Here is a 17484-nt window from a genome sequence, read left to right as displayed (position 1 = left end):
TGTGTATGGAAATGTTACAGCTATAGGGTGAAGTCAGATAAAAATAAAATATTGTCGGTTTACAAAGCTTATAACTTGAGAGTAATACAGCTGCAGAAAAAATTAAGAGACCATTCCAAATTTTCATTTCAAATCAGCATTTCTAGATGCATTGTTGCTAGTGAATTTCAATAAAATCAAACCTCAGGAGTGACAAGTCATCCAACAACAATGTGAAAGACTGACAGCATGACAAGACGCATGAAAACTGTGATAAAAATCAAGGTTATCACATACATTTTTTTCCCTCTTAAATACATCAACAAATATTACTGTTGGATTGTTTAAAAGTGAATATGAACTTATAAAAAATACAGAGCACATATTCTTTTATTTTGACCTGTTAGTTATCCTTTTCTGCAAATAAATGCATGTAGAAGCAATATTTTTATTTGAAATTTGGTTAAAAATATTGTTATTAGTGCACAGAATGAAACAAAAATGAAATGGTCTCTTAATTATTTCCGTGGCTATATTTAATTTGGCACACCCCTTTTTCTACGACTTTTGAAGACGGTCTCTCTTCGTTGTGCTATGCCCATTTTAGCAGACATATGCCAAAGAAATCACTTTAAACGGAAGTACCACTGTGGTACAAGATTATACCCATTTTATTTATTTTTCATGGAAATATGATGGAGCAATCATGCTCTAACCTTAATCGCCTACTTTAGCTGATGAAAATCAAAATCACATGAAAAAAACTACAAGAAAATCAACCCATACGCAAAAAAACGTTTCTTGCACTTTTTATTATATGATCAGATTGTAGCAATAGTCTGATCATATCACAGAAGGATGAGGAGCAAGAGTTAGTTTCCATACAAATACACACATAATTTTTACACATGAACACACATCATGGTACCAACTACTGTAAATTTCAATCAACCAGCACGACAGGCCAGTTTGCTGTGTGGTCCAACAGTAACCAGTTTAATGCCATCGTGATACAAACACCTTAACTGGTAATATCTTTAGAGCATGGACATCAGAACTGTAAAAGAATGGAAACACTCTCTCTGTAGGGGGGGTTGTCAATGTGTGTAGACATTTGTTTTGATCATTGTGTGATTATTAGTTAATTTTTTTAATCGATTGACAGCACCAAAGTAAACATGTTAAACAAAATAAATAGTGTATGTTTAATTTCACTATACGTGTATGATTAATCACGATAAAGAAAAACAAATTTGACAGCCCTAATTAAAACGTAAATGTACTTTTCAGGGCTCTGAAAAAAAATTCACAGCCAATGTGGCAGTGGGTTTGAGTTGAGAACTACAGCATGAGTAATACGAGGCAACTCACCTCTTCATTAAGGCCTTGAAATTCTGGAAAATATATAAATCAGAAAACAGCTGTTAATAAAAACACTTACATTACTGATGTAAACTTGAGTCTTTCTAAAATATATTTGGCTGGGTATGAACAAAAATAACATTTTATCATTTGTAAAAGCGAGAAATCGTTGACTTTCATCTCTTCCTCTGTGTCTTTTATTGTGTTTGATAGAGCTGATATCTCTCTGTTTATCTTCTCAAGCTTTTCCTTCATCATCTGACTCTTCTTATCTTCCTCTTGCATTTAAGGTTAAATCATGTTTGCATATTCGTATAAATAAAACACTAATCACTTATAAACATAAAAACTATTGTTTGAAAGTAACTTGTCTTACCTTGTATGATGAAACAATTTCATTGATGCGGCGAAATGTGTGATTGACATGTTTTTGTGAATCTCTACACACCAAACAAACAAGCTCTTTCCATTCAGACACCGCTCTCAAAATTATAAACCCTCAACTTTGCGACACAAAATTTAAGTCTGAGGATGTGCTACAATTAACCAAATTCAGCTCTCTTCTATGTTTAAAGGTATGACGACTTCTTTTGTGTTGTATGGCTGTTGACAATCATCTTATGGTGCTTTTCCGCCACCTACTGGGATTGAGTGTAAACGCAGTAACTAGAGTCGCCATGTCCGTGTTTTTCCGCGAGTAAAATGGAAATAGTTAAAATAAACAAGGAATGGAAAATATTTTTTTACTTTCTAATTCCATATGATATGATTAAACCATTTTATACAGTCTATGGATTTAAACACATAAAGGTTCCGCACACCTGATGACGTAGCAGCTGCGCAAGCGAACCAATCAACTGCTCCGACAAGACAGGCTCGTAGGAAGCGGGCGGGGGGTGTGTATATCAGCTAATGTAGGCTGATCAAACATTGGCCACACATTTTGTTACCCACAAAGATATAAAGGTAAGATGCTTATCTTTTGTGTTCTGGTTATAAATACTACAACACGAAGTGTACGGCGATAGCGTACCGCCATTACAACGCAACGCGTTTAACACGCAGTAGCGTCCACTATTAGCACGGCAAAACAGACTAGTCCACACCTTGTTATCTCATCGAGTTTATATCACTACATCTGCATTTCATCAGATGAAATCGAAAGATAAAGTCACTTTGAGATGTTATTTCTTTCATTTTATTGTTCCGCCCAACCCAGGACTGTGAACAATATGGCAATTTAGTAGCTTATAATGTTGTCTCATATGAAACCTACGGGGCGTAGTAACGTTACTCCAACAAGCTTTGTCCTGCTCATTCTTTGCAACGCTTTTTTTAAGTTTACAGTCGTAAACTTAAATCGTTTCGGCATTATTGTTGGACATTTTAATACTGTGGTTTCATGCATGTACAAGAGAGCTTCGTTTGACCTGCATGCAAGCTGTATTTGAACTGTATCGGTATGTTGGTTTTAAAGTAGCATGCGCTTACTTTAGACCAGCTTGTGGACAATTTCTCGTCAACTATTTAACCTTCTGTGCAAATACGGTATTTACTATTCTAATAAATCAGTGGCGTTGTTTTATGTAATGAGTAAGTGATATGGGAGCAGTAGGACGGTCAGCATGTCCAAGAGTGTAGTGGCGGTGGGACTATTAATAGGCTTTGGTTGCTCTGCCATCCTGAATGCGTTTGCTTTTCCATGCCTTGACCTTAAAGTGATAGTTCAACCTCCAAAAAAATCTGTCATCATTTGCTCACCCTCTTTTTACATATATGCATTTGGCAGACGCTTTTAAAAGCGACTTACATTGCATTATCCTATACATTTGTTTCTAAGTATGTGCAATCCCCTGGGATCGAACCCACGGCCAGGGGCCCTTGACTTCCATGAGCCTGCGGGGGCCCTGGGCTTCAAGGTTGTGCCATCCAGTTTGGTACACAGAACCCAACAACAATGAAACCAAATATTCATCTATGTTTAATATGTGTCCCATAGCCTATACAAGGAGGTAACTGGCCCCACGGCCCTTTGAAGTCATAATCCGTCCCCGCGGTGAACTATCACTAAGTCCAGTCACATAAGAGCTCTAAATGTTTTAAAGAGATCTAAACGTTTTAAATGTGTACATTTATTAGTATGCGATCTTGGATGAAGACTGGATGTGATGATTTTCTCATGATCATTTGTAATTCAACTGTGGTTTCCTGCAGGTCTTTTGAGGCTAAGGTCAAATCATCATGGCTGCAGCCTCCCATCTGTTCAGAGTCGCCCTTGGCAGGAAATTTGGTCGGATCTTCATACCAGCCATTACATGCCAAAACTGCTGCCAGTCTCTGCCATCCTGCACCAGTGCAACTCACGCATACAGCTTCGATCAAAGATGGCACCAGTCACGGGGATACAGGACATCATCTGCATGGCGCACGTACTACCTGAGCCCACCTCAGGTTAACAGCATCTTAAAGGCGAATGAGTACAGCTTCAAAGTTCCAGAGTTTGATGGCAAAAACCTCAGTTCAGTTATGGGCTTCGACAGCAACCAGCTACCCGCCAATGCACCCATCGAGGACCGGCGAAGCGCTGCGACGTGCCTACAAACACGTGGAATGCTCTATGGTGTGTTTGACGGTCATGCCGGCTGCGCCTGTGCGCAGGCTCTCAGTGAACGTCTTTTCTACTACATCGCCGTTTCGTTGCTACCGCACGAGACGTTGGCGGAGCTGGAGAATGCGGTGGAGAACGGTCGGCCTCTTCATCCAGTCCTGCAGTGGCACAAGCATCCCAACGACTACTTCAGCAAGGAAGCCTCACGGCTCTATTTCTCCAGCTTGCGCACGTATTGGCAGGAGCTTCTAGATCTGAGCGTTCCTGGAGAGCAGCCTGACGTTGCAGAAGCGCTCGTGAGTGCCTTCAAACGGTTGGACAATGATATTTCTCTAGAAGCGCAGGTTGGCGACCCTAACGCGTTCTTGCACTACTGGGTGCTTCGCGTGGCATTCTCGGGAGCCACGGCGTGTGTCGCACACATAGATGGAAATGAGTTGCTCCTGGCCAACACCGGAGATGGGCGTGCGGTGCTGGGTGTACAAGAACCCGACGGGTCTTTCTCAGCACTAACGCTAACAAACGATCACAGTGCGCAGAATGAGTCCGAGGTGCACCGGTTACGGTCCGAGCACCCACGTTCCGAGGCGAAGACTGTGGTCAAGCAGGATCGGCTGTTAGGGTTGCTCATGCCCTTTCGTGCCTTCGGAGACGTTAAGTTTAAGTGGAGTATCGAGCTGCAGCGCCGTGTTCTAGAGTCAGGTCCCGACCAGCTTCACGAGAACGAACACGCCAAGTTTATTCCCCCCAACTACCACACGCCACCCTACCTTACGGCGGAACCGGAGATCACCCGGCATCGCCTCCGTCCGCAGGACCGTTTCCTGGTGCTGGGCTCGGACGGGCTGTGGGAAACGCTACACAGACAGGAAGTGGTGAGGATTGTCGGCGAGCATCTCACCGGAGTGCACCAGCAGCAGCCGGTGAGCGTCGGTGGATTTAAGGTGACCCTGGGTCAGATGCAGGGATTGTTGCAGGAGAGAAAAGCTCGCATCTCGTCCACGTTTGAGGATCAGAATTCAGCCACGCATCTGATTCGGCATGCTGTGGGGAGCAACGAGTTTGGGATGGTGGATCACGAGAGGTTGTCAAAGATGCTGAGTTTGCCAGAGGAACTGGCTCGCATGTACAGAGATGACATTACCATTATTATAGTGCAGTTTAACCCACATGTTATTGGCGGACAGTAAAACTGAACATACCTTTTTTCACATGCCCTCTGTTACAGTTACATAAATCATCTTGTGCACACTGCATTCTCAGTAATATCTGCAAAACAAGAGCTATACCAGTGGAATGTATTACTCTGTATGTAATGATGTTCATTTTTATTTTCACATATTCATGGCAGCTGCTTTAGAAGGGGGAATCGTGATATCTCAGTAGGTAAGTGATGTCGATTCCCATTGTACTGCTGTGTGGCCAAACAGAATCTGCACACTGTTGAAATGTATGCATATAATTTCAGCACATTTTGCATTGTGGAGAGAGTATATATGGTGAGGGTGACTTCAATGTACGAAGTGCCAAAATCTGTCTTTGTTTTCATTTTTTATGAAAGCGCAAACTAATGCAAAGGTCATTTAAAAATGGTGAGCGAGTGAATGAGAGAGGAAAAATGAAAGTAGCAAGTGATGTCCAGACAGGATGCTTTTTTATTTGTGTTTACTGTCATTAAGATATGGCAGTTGAATTATGAGAGAAGTTGCCTTACCGTTTTATTTAGGTTTTAACTGTTTATTTTAGTATTGACTTTTTCTTCTTAATATGTATACACGTATAAAATATGTCATACGCTGTACGTCTTGTTGTAAGCATGGCTTTGGTATATGCGGTTTTTCAAAGCACGTCTTAGAGTTTGAGGGTCATTAAAACATTGCTTTCTTATAACTGTAAAAATTCTGCTAAATGCATAGTTTAAATGCTAGTTTTCTCCTTTTATATAGAATCAGAAGCTGGCGTAAAGACTTTCACGTCATTTTCTTTAAAAAGTGACAAATCCATGAGAATTGAAAAATCTTTCATCATTTACTCACCCTCATGTCATTCTAAATCTGCATGTCTTACTTTCTCCTGCAGAACATGTTATTTGGACACGAAACCACAGAGACATTTTTCTAAATATCTCCTTTCAAGGACACGAGGGTGAATAAATGACAGGTTTGTGTTCTGTTTGGGTGAACTATACCTTTAATTGTCATTTAATCTGTGCAATGTAACAAGACGCACAACAGCTACAGCGAATACCAATTACAAGAGATTCTTTTTACTTTTGTTATTATTACTGTAGTCCATCTTCAGTTTTTCAAGCTGTGTGATTGTCTGCTAGGTTTTTTTTGTGCACAGCTCTTGCACAAGAACACACAGCTGATTAGCACATGAAATGTTCAGAATGATAGTGGATTAGCAAACAGTGTTATTGGGGTAATATAGTCATAAAGGTATGGACCGTGAGTTTGCAGAAGTGTACATGTAACGCTTTTTCTCGGAAAAGCAATAGCTTAATACTTGAAGTAAATATATGCTGCAGCTTGTTAAGCTTGACAGGTGTCTTTTACAATGTTTTGCAGCATGTCACTAATGTATTTAACAATATGACTGGTGGTTCATCGGTGTGAATTGTATGAGTACTCTTGCTTTTTTGTATTGAGAATATTTTAATAAAAATGTTCTAACCAAACAAATATCCAGACATTCTTTTTTTGTTAGTTAATTCATTGTATGCTGAGGTTTTTATTCCTAAGGTAAATGGGACTTTAAACTGGAATTTATTCTAGGAATGACATTTATATTGTGTGAGTGATTGAAGAGTGTGTTTGGAATGCTGTCAGACCCGAACACTTGGCTCAGGGACATGAGAGGAGTCATACTGGTGTCAGATCACACTCTGATTTAGCAAACTGTAACTAGGTCTATCATATCGTGATAGTGCAGAAACGTTAAATGCCAAGAGTTCTGAGAGACACATATCTGCAGTTTAATGATTGGTTGCTGTAACAAAAGTTGCATTTTAACAGGCAGTTATGTAGCCAATGGGTATTACTTCAACTTATAATGTTCATTTAAATTTCCATAGTTTCCCTACCAGCACATGTCTGGAATCATTTTGTGTTGTGTAAGGATTTAAATTTATTATGTTTTCTTTTTCTTTATGTACATTGTGAGCTGCTCTTCATAAATGAACGAATAAAGCAATAAAACGATTTAATCGTGTTATTCGCACGTTTCACTATGTAAAGGTCATCGAACAAAAAAATGTGCAGTAAGTCACTTTTGTATATTGGTGTTGTAGTAGGCCTACTCTAGACCAGTCTCAAGACCATTTAGTGATGGTCTTGTTCTCGACTGCATTTGGTCTCGTCTTGTTCTCAGACTTCGAGGACTGATTTGCAAAAAGGCAATTTAGGAAACTGTTACGAAAAAAAATGTAGATTATTTAAAACCATGTTACATTGTTCAAGTGCTAAAACACAATAGCCTAACTTAATTTTTAAAGTAAAAATGTATAATGACTCTTGTCTTGTTTTACTCTCATCAGTTTCATTCTTGTCGAATATAAATCCCCTTAAACCCATAAGCATGTAGCCTATTGTTTAAAAGAAAATGTGAAAAATCTTGTTGGGTCCTTAGAGATCTTATCTGGACATTGAACAATATATATATAACATTAAAACAGTTTTTAAAAATAATGTCAACTCCTTTTTTAGACCGATAACACCAGACTGCTTTTATGACAAATAAGTCAAGGGAAAGTGATAGTTAACTGTATGTTAATGCTCTGATTAGTCTTAAATATAACTAATAATACAGAATACAAGCACTAATATTTAATATTTATTTATAATTTATTTTACAATTTTAAGAAATCTAGCAATTCCTTATAAAAACTGTCATCAAATTTGGTCTGAGATTTCGTTGTTTTTACCAGTAGATGGCAGTCATGTATTAATTATTTTTACCAGCAGAGGGCTCCGCACCAATTACAAAAATGTCTAGAAAGCACATACTTTGTGCTCAGAATGCACTTAAAATGCAAAATAAGAACTCTACTTAGGGATGGTGAGGGTCCATTTCCAAAAGCACAAGCAAAAAATGTATTACTGGATATTCATAGTTTGTGGAAGCAATAAATACACTTAACAACACAGCACTTTATTTATTGAATATTCATATTAATTAATTTATTTAGATGGTGAAGGTGTATTTCCAAAAGCACAAGCATAAAATAAGTACCATGGGGACCCCCCATAAGACTTGATTCAATTAGAGCACTGAGGAAAGCAATACTTTAGCGTAGATTAGAAAGGTTTAAATATCGATCTCATCGATCTCGTCTCGCCAATACCTACGCTGGTATCGATACTATCGATATTAGGATCGATACGCCCATCCCTAGTCGACGGTTTTGTTGACATTGCAGCAAAGCTCCAAGTGTCCATACAGTAATATGGCAATATTGTCATCACGTTTTAATACATGTTTTAAGCTGAACACTTAACTGTCAGATGCACCTAATTGTATTTGTGACGCTAGTTGTGAGTACACATTTTTTCATTGATAGCTGCAAATCATTTCTCAGAAGACTAACTTATGACTTCTTATTTTGCATCTTAGTTTTGGAGATGCACTGCCCACTGCCCAAAAAAGACTTTTGTCAGACGTATGATCCCAAAGAAGTCATACACGCCTGCCCGAAGTTCATTTCCGTTCTGTGTTAGGTTATAATATAACACATTTATTTTATATGTAATTTACATTAATATTAATTTATAATAATATTTTATTGTATATTACGTTATTGATTCGGACACTGATATTGACTACCAGAAGTTAAGTTTGGGCCACATAACATTTATGTTGTTGCTACTGAAACCGTCTATAGATAGACATTTCTCAACATATTGATAATCTGTTCATTTTCAGGAGTGATGTTCATCTGTCAGTCCATCTATTCATCTTGGATGTGAATGCCCAATGAAGAAACACAGTTCACACATGGAACTTCTAAATCTGGATTAGCTGTTTCTTTTCTTTACAGCCAATCATATTTATATCAGTAATCATTATATTGCATATTTTTCCAGCAGATTTCATCACCTTGTTTTTTGCAGGACGGCCCTTGCTTTACAGTCGACAATCTGAAGGGTTTTAAAAGATATTAAAGAAATGTTAAGAACACAAGCTTCTTAAATTTCAATTGCTTGTCTCTGTTCATTCACTTCTCACCCTAATCCTTCTGTCCAATCCAGTATCTGGACACGTGTATGGATGAAGCTCTACAGACTGAGGATTAAAACAACACAGTGTCGCTTCAGATTGTACCAGATCATTTGCACTTTCTACACTGCTTGTATATCATACTATGGGTGCTAAAGCTAAAAAATCATGGAGAGTTTTCACTAACTCACACTCAGTTATCTCAGTCCCCTGAGCTGATAATATAAACACAACTCTCCACTCTGTTAACTAGTTGCCATCCAAGTGCAAGAAGACAAGTATGGTGTGTGTCCAAGTCCTAAAATGGACAAAGACCCTTCATCGGATGAGCTCTGGCAAATATCAAACATAAGGTATGACCATGTTTTTTACAATCCCCCTGACCCCCCAGTAAAGGTTTCTTATTCAATTCTTTCTCTTTTTGTTTTTGTGTTTGTTATGGATGTTGCTAAGAAACGGTACAAATATGGAGGTAATAGATCAACGGAGGAGCAGGGGAGATACAGACTACTGATAAAGACTAAAACTGTATGAGAGTGAGTTTTCTCACTGCGCCATTGGTTTGTTACCCGTGTCATATTTACCACCTTATTTCTCGTCACAAGTAAGGTGATAAACGTTTGTGACTTACATTTGTAAGTAAGAGAGAGCGTGGCACTGAATGCGTGTGAATACCTTTGTTTGCTTTGTCAGTATATTAATGGTCACTGTGGCAGTGATACAAAGCATCTCCTAATAATTCTGATTCTTTATAAAACTAAAGTGAATATGGAACAGTGAGCATTGCTCATATTCTGATAAAACTACCCTTACTATCGCAAACTTCAAACACTTAGTGCTTGATAAAGTCAAGAAACAAATTCAAATGTGGGAAAGTGGTAATTAAATGTGAATTTATTTTACTAAATAATATCATAATATCTATTGAACTGTAAGCAATAAAGTAAATAAGCAAGAAACAGTGTCTGGGTCAAAGCAGACATTTATTTACAGAATGAAATAAAGACAAACGTTGTCATTCTGTTTTTTCTTTCATGTTTCATGAGGGAATTACCTATGGCATTAGATCCTTTTTTACACATTTTATCAGATTTTTCAACGATGGGGAATAAATATAATATTTTGTTGTTTTCTTTTCAGTTTGAATCCTTATGAAGTATGTCAATATATACACATCTCTATGTAGTCTCCAGCTAAACAAAGATTTATACCGCAAACGCACCACAAATGCTCAATATTCGTCTGGTTCCTGGTGGCTTTAAACACACGGAAGAAATGTACGTTCATTTGTTTTTGGAACCAAATATAAATCCAGATAAACTATTCAGAGCATTTAAATATACAAGGCAATAAGTTAGATGATGTGATGTGAGATGACGAATTTAATGTCTGTTTGAAAAACAATGAAATAATAAGGGACGGCTCATTTTTCCAGCTTTGTGTACTGAACATGTGGAGTGTTTGTAGTTTGTCAGTAAGTGTGTCTACAGCATTGCTCTTGTCTCTCCACCAGCCGCTGCTTTCTTCTTGTCCCTCTTCTTGATTCGATACATAACGATGATCAGGAAAAGAACTGCAAGATAAAACATTTCGTTAGTCTGTCTTTTCCTTTACTTTTAAATTTCAAGCGAAATCTCTATGCGTTATATTCCAATGTTACCGATGAAGCCGAAAACTCCTCCCAGTATTCCAATGGTTCCAGACAAGCCCATTTTCCAGCCATGAGCTTCTGGCTCGATGTAACAGTAGCCCAAACTAGTGCAGTTACATATATGCACTATGAGAGAAAAATGTATACATTTTAGTTGAGAGGCAATCCAACAAATTCAGTTCTTTATCACGTGATATCTGCAGAATGTTATATGCCTAGAGAGAGAAACAGAACATTAGTGTACCATCAAACTTCTGGGTAACACCCATCCCATCATTATCTTTGATGTTGATGGGAATAGAGATGCTCTGCTCAGTTGAGGGTTTCTTCTTCAGAATCAGCTGTGCTGAAGTTCCTGCGGATTCATAAACACGTCCATCGTGTCAGTCTTGTAAAGATAAGCATTGTTCACACCACACGTGTAGGTAGAGCATTAACATGTTTATGCACCCATAAAAATGATGACATCATTCATACTGTGTGTAGAATGAACATTTTCAGTCGGGCGCTAAAATGAGATTTACTCACCATCCACAGGTTTGATCTCCCAGTTCGGTGACTTGCGGGGCATGGAGAAAGTGAAAGGTTCTGAGAAAGGGTGGTTGTCCGTATCCACTGCTGTGAGGGTGAGGGGGGTCATCTTCTGGACACAGATGAAGCCCTGCTTGTTCTGCAGTACAGGGTAGTTGTCATTGACATCCTGCAGATGAATAATCACCGTCATCTCAGACTCCTGCTTGTTACCCTCTGAAAAGAAAAACATTGTAATCTTTATCACAATACACTCACTATAATCCTGAATTGAGTCGGAGATTAAGATAGCCGAACACTTCCTGTAATACGTAATAAAAATGTATTGTGTTCAGTGTTGGGTAAGTTACTCTGAAAAGTAATTAATTACTAGTTACTAATTACACATTCGATAATGTAATTAGATTACTGTACAAGTTACTCTCTTCAAAAAGTATTTAATTACTTATTACTAATTACTTTCTATATCCTACATCAACCTTGATGAGTTAAGTGATTCAAGGATAGCATGAAACGGCTCTTTTATTTCATTCAAATAAATAATATAAAACTGCGTAAAGTATTATTATTAATTACAAATGTGAGAATTATACATTAAAGCATGGATTTTAAAGTTAGACTTTGAATTTTGATGTAAATTCCTCTTCTGCACACACGCATATTACACAAAGTATTTAGTTTAATTACATCAGAAGTAACTGTAATTAAATTACAGAAAAAATAAGAGTAATCGCTTACTTTACTTTTTCAAGGGGAAAGTAATTAAATTACAGTAACTAATTACTTAGTAACTAGTTACACCCAACACTGATTGTGTTACAGGTTCGGCTCTGGGTTCTCACCTGTCTCATAAGCGATGATTTTGATAGTGAGCTCCTCCACCTTCTCTCTGTCTAGTGCGGCTTTAGTCTTCAGCTCTCCAGAATCAACATCTAACTGAAGACAGCCCTGCTCGTCCCCTTCTAACCTAAACCTGTCGACAGAACATAAAAGATGCTGGTCAATAATAACAAGACGTATCAAAGAATACGTGTAGAAAATAATACGCAACGTATGTTGTTATACAGTATCAGTGACGTTACTTGATAGTCTTTCCTTCTGGATCTCTTGCTTCAGCTTTCATTATTAAGTCTCCAACGGTGAAGTTTTCAGCAATATTAACATTAAGAGCCTCCACTTCAAATTTCGGAGGCTCGTCCACATCCACCAACCGAATGACGACCACCGCTGTTGCACGCTCATCATATTCCACTCCTATAACCAGTGGCTCTGGGTTACGGGCGTCAATCTGAAGCTTGTAGGAACCCTGGACCTCATAATCCAACGGCTATTGAGACATAAAGAAATATGAAAAGTGTGTGGGACGGTAGGAAGAAGAAAAAAGTGTGACAACCTCATTCGTTAAGTCTTATTACCTGAGCGATGTAGACTGTTCCTTCTCCAGTGGTTTCATCAAGTTTGATAGCAAAGAGATTATGAGGGTCTCCGGCAGTGATGTGATACTCCACCTTTGAACTTCCTGTTCCTGGATCATCCGCATCTGTGGCTTTGATGGTGAGCAATGTGGTGCCCAATTCCGCCAATTCAGGAACGCTGTAGGTCCCATACTGAAGCAGAATTGAGACGTTTACAGTAAATCAGAGCAAGATTTTAACCAACTTTAGTCTGTTATAATACATACATCATTTTTCTCAAAGATGGGGATCTCATTATTGATGTCGATGACTCTGATGATTGCTTTACACATTGTGGAGTGAACTAAAAGACAAGAGCCAAACTTTAGACAGACATTTACAAAAATGGATGCTTGCATCAGTTTAATCATGAGAAGACATAATGTAAATAAGTTTGATTGTACCTCCGTCGCTGACACTGAATAGGAGCTCATACTGGGGAACCTCATTCCTCTGGAATTTTTCATTGGCTACTTGAATTTTGGCTTTGACTTGATCGATGTGGAACATTTTATTGGATGGCCTGGTGGGAGTTTGGCTCCGGAGTGAGTAGTTCAGAAATGAGTTCAGCGAGTCTTCCTCATCAGCATCAAAAGCACGTAGAAAACCAATCACGCTGCCTAAAGAGCGACCAAAACACATGCGTATCATTCAAGATACACAAATATTAAGTCATTTTTTGTTATAAAAAGTGCTAAAATTCTTCTTTGCATTGATTGCATTGATATCTGTCTGATCCTCGCAAATGAATTTTTAATATTGATGCAATGCTTGTGTAGATGGTCGATGTGGATTTTTACCACTGGGCTCGTTCTCCTGGACTTCAAACACAGCTTCATCACACAAAGGAGCATTGTCATTCTCATCCTCCACCCGCACAGAAATTTCCATGGGCTTTTCAAGCTGAACACCCTGTTCGTCCTCCGCCATCACCACCAATATGTACTAAAATACACACATATACAGCACAATACATACATTCGTAACAATTCTATTAACTGTTGAAATAAAAAATAAATAAAAAATGAAACAGTTTCTCCCTCTAACTGCCATTGGTCAACCGAACAGGCCGTCCAGCTTTAAACTTTTGCAATTAACCAATATCCATCCCACTTACACAGGTGGCTTATACAGTATGTTACATCATCTAGTCTTATTTTACCCCATGTTTTACAAATACTTCATATTTTCAAATTATTTTTCCTTACCATATCTTTCTCTTCTCTGTCCAGAGGGCCAGTAACAAAGATCTCTCCATCCTCACTGACAGTGAAGGGAAAGGGGGCTCTTTCTTTCTGCAGCAGCCTGTACAGTGCGTTGGGATCATTGGCGCGCACCTACAACGCAAACAGTGCTGCATAATAAATACAAACACTGCTTTCCATAATATCACAGTATAGTATTCATATCTAGACTTACTGAGACCAAAAGCATTGGATATTCTGCTTGAAGATTTTCCCGGATCATCACTGGTCCAGGGTTGATCCAGAGGTTTTGAATGACGGCAATATTGACCCGTACCGTGTTGCTCAGTGCGTTTGGAGAGTTGCCTCCCAAGTCCTCTACACGAACTATTAGTGCATAATCTGGATCCTGAAGTAGATTCATTTGTCTTGTTTCTGAACATAAAAATATGTGAGTTATTAATGATTATTGCACAGCTTCATTCACTCTGATTGGTCAACCGTGGCATTTTGATATATTTTCATACAATATTTGACATATTGTTTGCAACAATAGCTGCTGATGAATATGTGCTAAAAAAATTGCCCTTAGTTTTTTTTAATCTGTCCATTATATGATTATTTCTAAATAAAACATGTCTGAAAAATATTAGAATAAAAATAGAATAAAAACATTTAATAAAAAGAAAGATAAAATTACACATTGGACGTTTAAATAAAAAAAGCAAAAATCTAAAGTGCATGTGTTTAAAAGGCATGGCACTCCTGTCAGTCAGTCCCACTAACTTTCCCTTTGCTGTTCAGATTGAGACTGATTTGAGAACGAAATGTAAATGTAATGTGAAAAAAGGCCAGCTTCATCTGTAATGTGTCCCTATGAAGGCTTAACTGCTTAAACTACAATTAATGACTGCGGTCTTATTCACTGCACGTGGCACGTTAGCACACGCTCGCTGGCAAATGTAATTACACTCGAGTAGTCATTCACAGACGCAAACACAAGTTTAATCTGAACATGAGCGCACTCATTTCATCCTTTTCCTGAATGACACAATTCTTTCTCATCAACACAAATGGAAGAGACAGAAATAGTGCTGGCAGGTGGTCAATTTGCTCAGCTCAATCGAACTTTTTATCTGTGAAAATCTGCTTCTTACAGGATGAGTTAGAGCTTACTGGCATTATACTGTCAGCATTGAGCACAGCCTAAAACTGATTCACTAAATTAAATAAAAAATGAAGTAAAATGGTGTTCTACATTTGCATGTATGTGAACAGATGTGAATGGAGCATGAACAGCATTTACACACTTATCCTTCCAAACAACCGAAAACTGCGGAATAATATGATCACGGCGTGTGTGTTTCTTTGTGTTCTCACCAGAACGCTGCACGCATGTGAAAAAGGGGTTGTGTTCAAGAGGCACGAGGCTCTTCGGAGTGCAGTAGTCGTCAAATTTTCTCTTCAGAACATCAGCATTGCCACGGACCTCCCCGCGTTTGTATGTCAATGTGGGCCGGGCCCTCAGAGATGCCTGTCCTGAAACAAAACAGCAAGACACCGCATTTAAAAGAAATGAGAGATAATTTTTGCAAAATTCATAACCAAAACCAACCTATACCGTAACAATGCGAATATGCTGTTTTTATTTAACGTTATGCATTTGTACCTGTTTAAGTTTACTTTTTGTTTTAAGATGGTTGGCTTACCTTCCTCTGTTATAAAGATCTCCCCATTTTCTGAGTTGATGCCAAAGTAAGGTGTGTTTGTGGGATTGGGGATCTGATTCTCGATGCTGAATCTCAGATGTGCGTTTGGTGTTTCGGGATCATCTGCATCTGAAGCGGATACCTGCAGGAATGGAATTCCTGTGAAGAAATAACAGCACTGCAGTTACAAATGTGACACTTGCAGAGTCTTAAGATGTGGATTTATGGCAGTTCAGAAGCCCTGTTGGGTCTCAGTCCCGCTGCTGTGTTTCTCACCTGCTGGTGAATGCTCTCGAACGCTGCCACTGTACTGACTTGAGCTGAAAACAGGGGGATTGTTGTTGACATCTATTACATGCAAAACAACGCCGTACGGTCCATCAAGACGCTCACCATCTACCGACAGTGCCTCAATCTGAAAAAAGTGTCATTGTTCGTTGCTTTTAAAATATATTTAAAGCATTTAAGTGCTTTGGATATTTGGAACTGGTATATATACAGAGGTTTTTTCAAATGTTAAAAGTATGTTATGTGATGTGTGTATTACTTCTAGATGATGGCTTTCCTCAGGGCTCCATTCCAATGGCTGTTCCAGGTACAGCCAACCATCTGAAGAGATACTGATCTTTCCCTCTGTCTCTCCACTTACGAGATACGAAGAAACACCTTCCACTGCAGATGTAAACTAAACAGAGATAAGGCCGGGAATCAAATTGAAATAATGTTTAAAAAATGACCACTGACATCGAAACTGGAGATATTCTAATAAACATAAACTCTAAGAACTTAGCCTACATATTGTTAAAAGTACAAACACAAGAACAGATCATACCTGGTAAATGGGATACGGCACAGGTGTGGCCTCTGGTACATCTAAAACTTTATTTTGTAATGGCCCCTTTTTACTCTCCAGACCTATCCCATGAGCCTGTTCCGAAAAAGGATTGACCAGTGAGAATTATGAAGCCTCGTGATGTGATCTGACATTAGAGAATCAAATTCCCATGTCAAAATATTGCCAACTGCTATAATGTAATGTTATGTGTCCAGACAGTTATGAATGAAATTACATTTAGCGTATAAATTGACTGGAGTCTATCACTAGGATGAGGAAGTTATTCGCAATTATATTCATATAGACCACTTCGGAACAACTTTCTGTTTCAGTTTTTTAACACTGAACAAAATACAACCAACAGAACAATGAATCAAAATGTTATACGGATTTAATATGCAGTATATGTAAGATTTTAAAAAGTTAATAAAATAAATGAAAAAAATTAATCGGGAAGTGCTTCTGGACCAGTATTTACATTTTGCAAAGTGGTCTATGTACAGTAGCTTCGAGTTGGTTGTGAGCAAATAGAAATGTTTTTCCTCAAAATATGAATGCGAAATTAAATAAATAAAAACATGTATTTATGCAGTATCAGAAGGGAAAATATCACATTAAATACGTTAATTAATTATACATTTTATTAATCATTAATTAAAAAAGTCATTCAAGACCAAAATCCATTGAAATGTGAGTTTAAAAAGGGAAGAAATGTGGGCTAGGCTTTGTCTGTGAATTTAAGTTTCTGGCCCGTGTTTCTACGTTAAGTCTTTAACTGATTAATGGTGTGTGAGCAGAAACTGGACTTCAGCACAGTTACTCATTTATGGACAGAATTAAAAATTGTAAGGTGACGACAAGGTCATCGAGTTAAAATCCGACTCCCACACACACTTACAACGCTGACGAGAACGGCCAGGTATAGCAAATGTGGACGCCTCATCATCCTGAGCA

At 38.3% G+C, this 17484-nt stretch overlaps 2 protein-coding genes across 3 annotated transcripts; one reads left to right on the top strand and one right to left on the bottom strand.

Annotated features, from left to right (window-relative positions):
* Positions 1–2200: 2200 nt before the first annotated feature.
* Positions 2201–6623, top strand: pdp1 (pyruvate dehydrogenase phosphatase catalytic subunit 1). 2 transcript variants are annotated; one of them, XR_008963358.1, is made up of 3 exons: positions 2201–2307; positions 3556–5335; positions 6029–6623. XR_008963358.1 is itself a non-coding variant. In XM_057339892.1 (2 exons), exon 2 carries the CDS (start codon positions 3583–3585, stop codon positions 5137–5139), a length of 1557 nt encoding a protein of 518 aa, XP_057195875.1. In that variant the 5' UTR covers positions 2201–2307; positions 3556–3582; the 3' UTR covers positions 5140–6623. The 2 variants fall into 2 exon arrangements, 1 of the variants encoding a protein (XP_057195875.1); XM_057339892.1 differs by having other exon boundaries at positions 3556–6623.
* Positions 6624–10170: 3547 nt separating this feature from the next.
* cdh17 (cadherin 17, LI cadherin (liver-intestine)) lies at positions 10171–17484 on the bottom strand. Its single transcript, XM_057340587.1, has 18 exons — positions 17429–17484; positions 16528–16623; positions 16243–16380; positions 15972–16110; positions 15696–15854; positions 15367–15525; positions 14222–14421; positions 14011–14139; positions 13603–13747; positions 13207–13422; positions 13030–13106; positions 12764–12955; positions 12431–12675; positions 12191–12321; positions 11346–11564; positions 11062–11172; positions 10827–10943; positions 10171–10739 (listed from the first exon to the last, which is right to left on the bottom strand). Exons 1-18 carry the CDS (start codon positions 17474–17476, stop codon positions 10651–10653), a joined length of 2610 nt encoding a protein of 869 aa, XP_057196570.1. The 5' UTR covers positions 17477–17484; the 3' UTR covers positions 10171–10650.

Source organism: Triplophysa rosa, linkage group LG8 (genome assembly GCF_024868665.1).
Source record: "Triplophysa rosa linkage group LG8, Trosa_1v2, whole genome shotgun sequence".
NCBI classification, from domain to species: Eukaryota; Metazoa; Chordata; class Actinopteri; order Cypriniformes; family Nemacheilidae; genus Triplophysa; species Triplophysa rosa.
The sequence above is the reverse complement of the archived record's forward strand: the minus strand, read 5'-3'. Positions and strand labels throughout refer to the sequence as shown.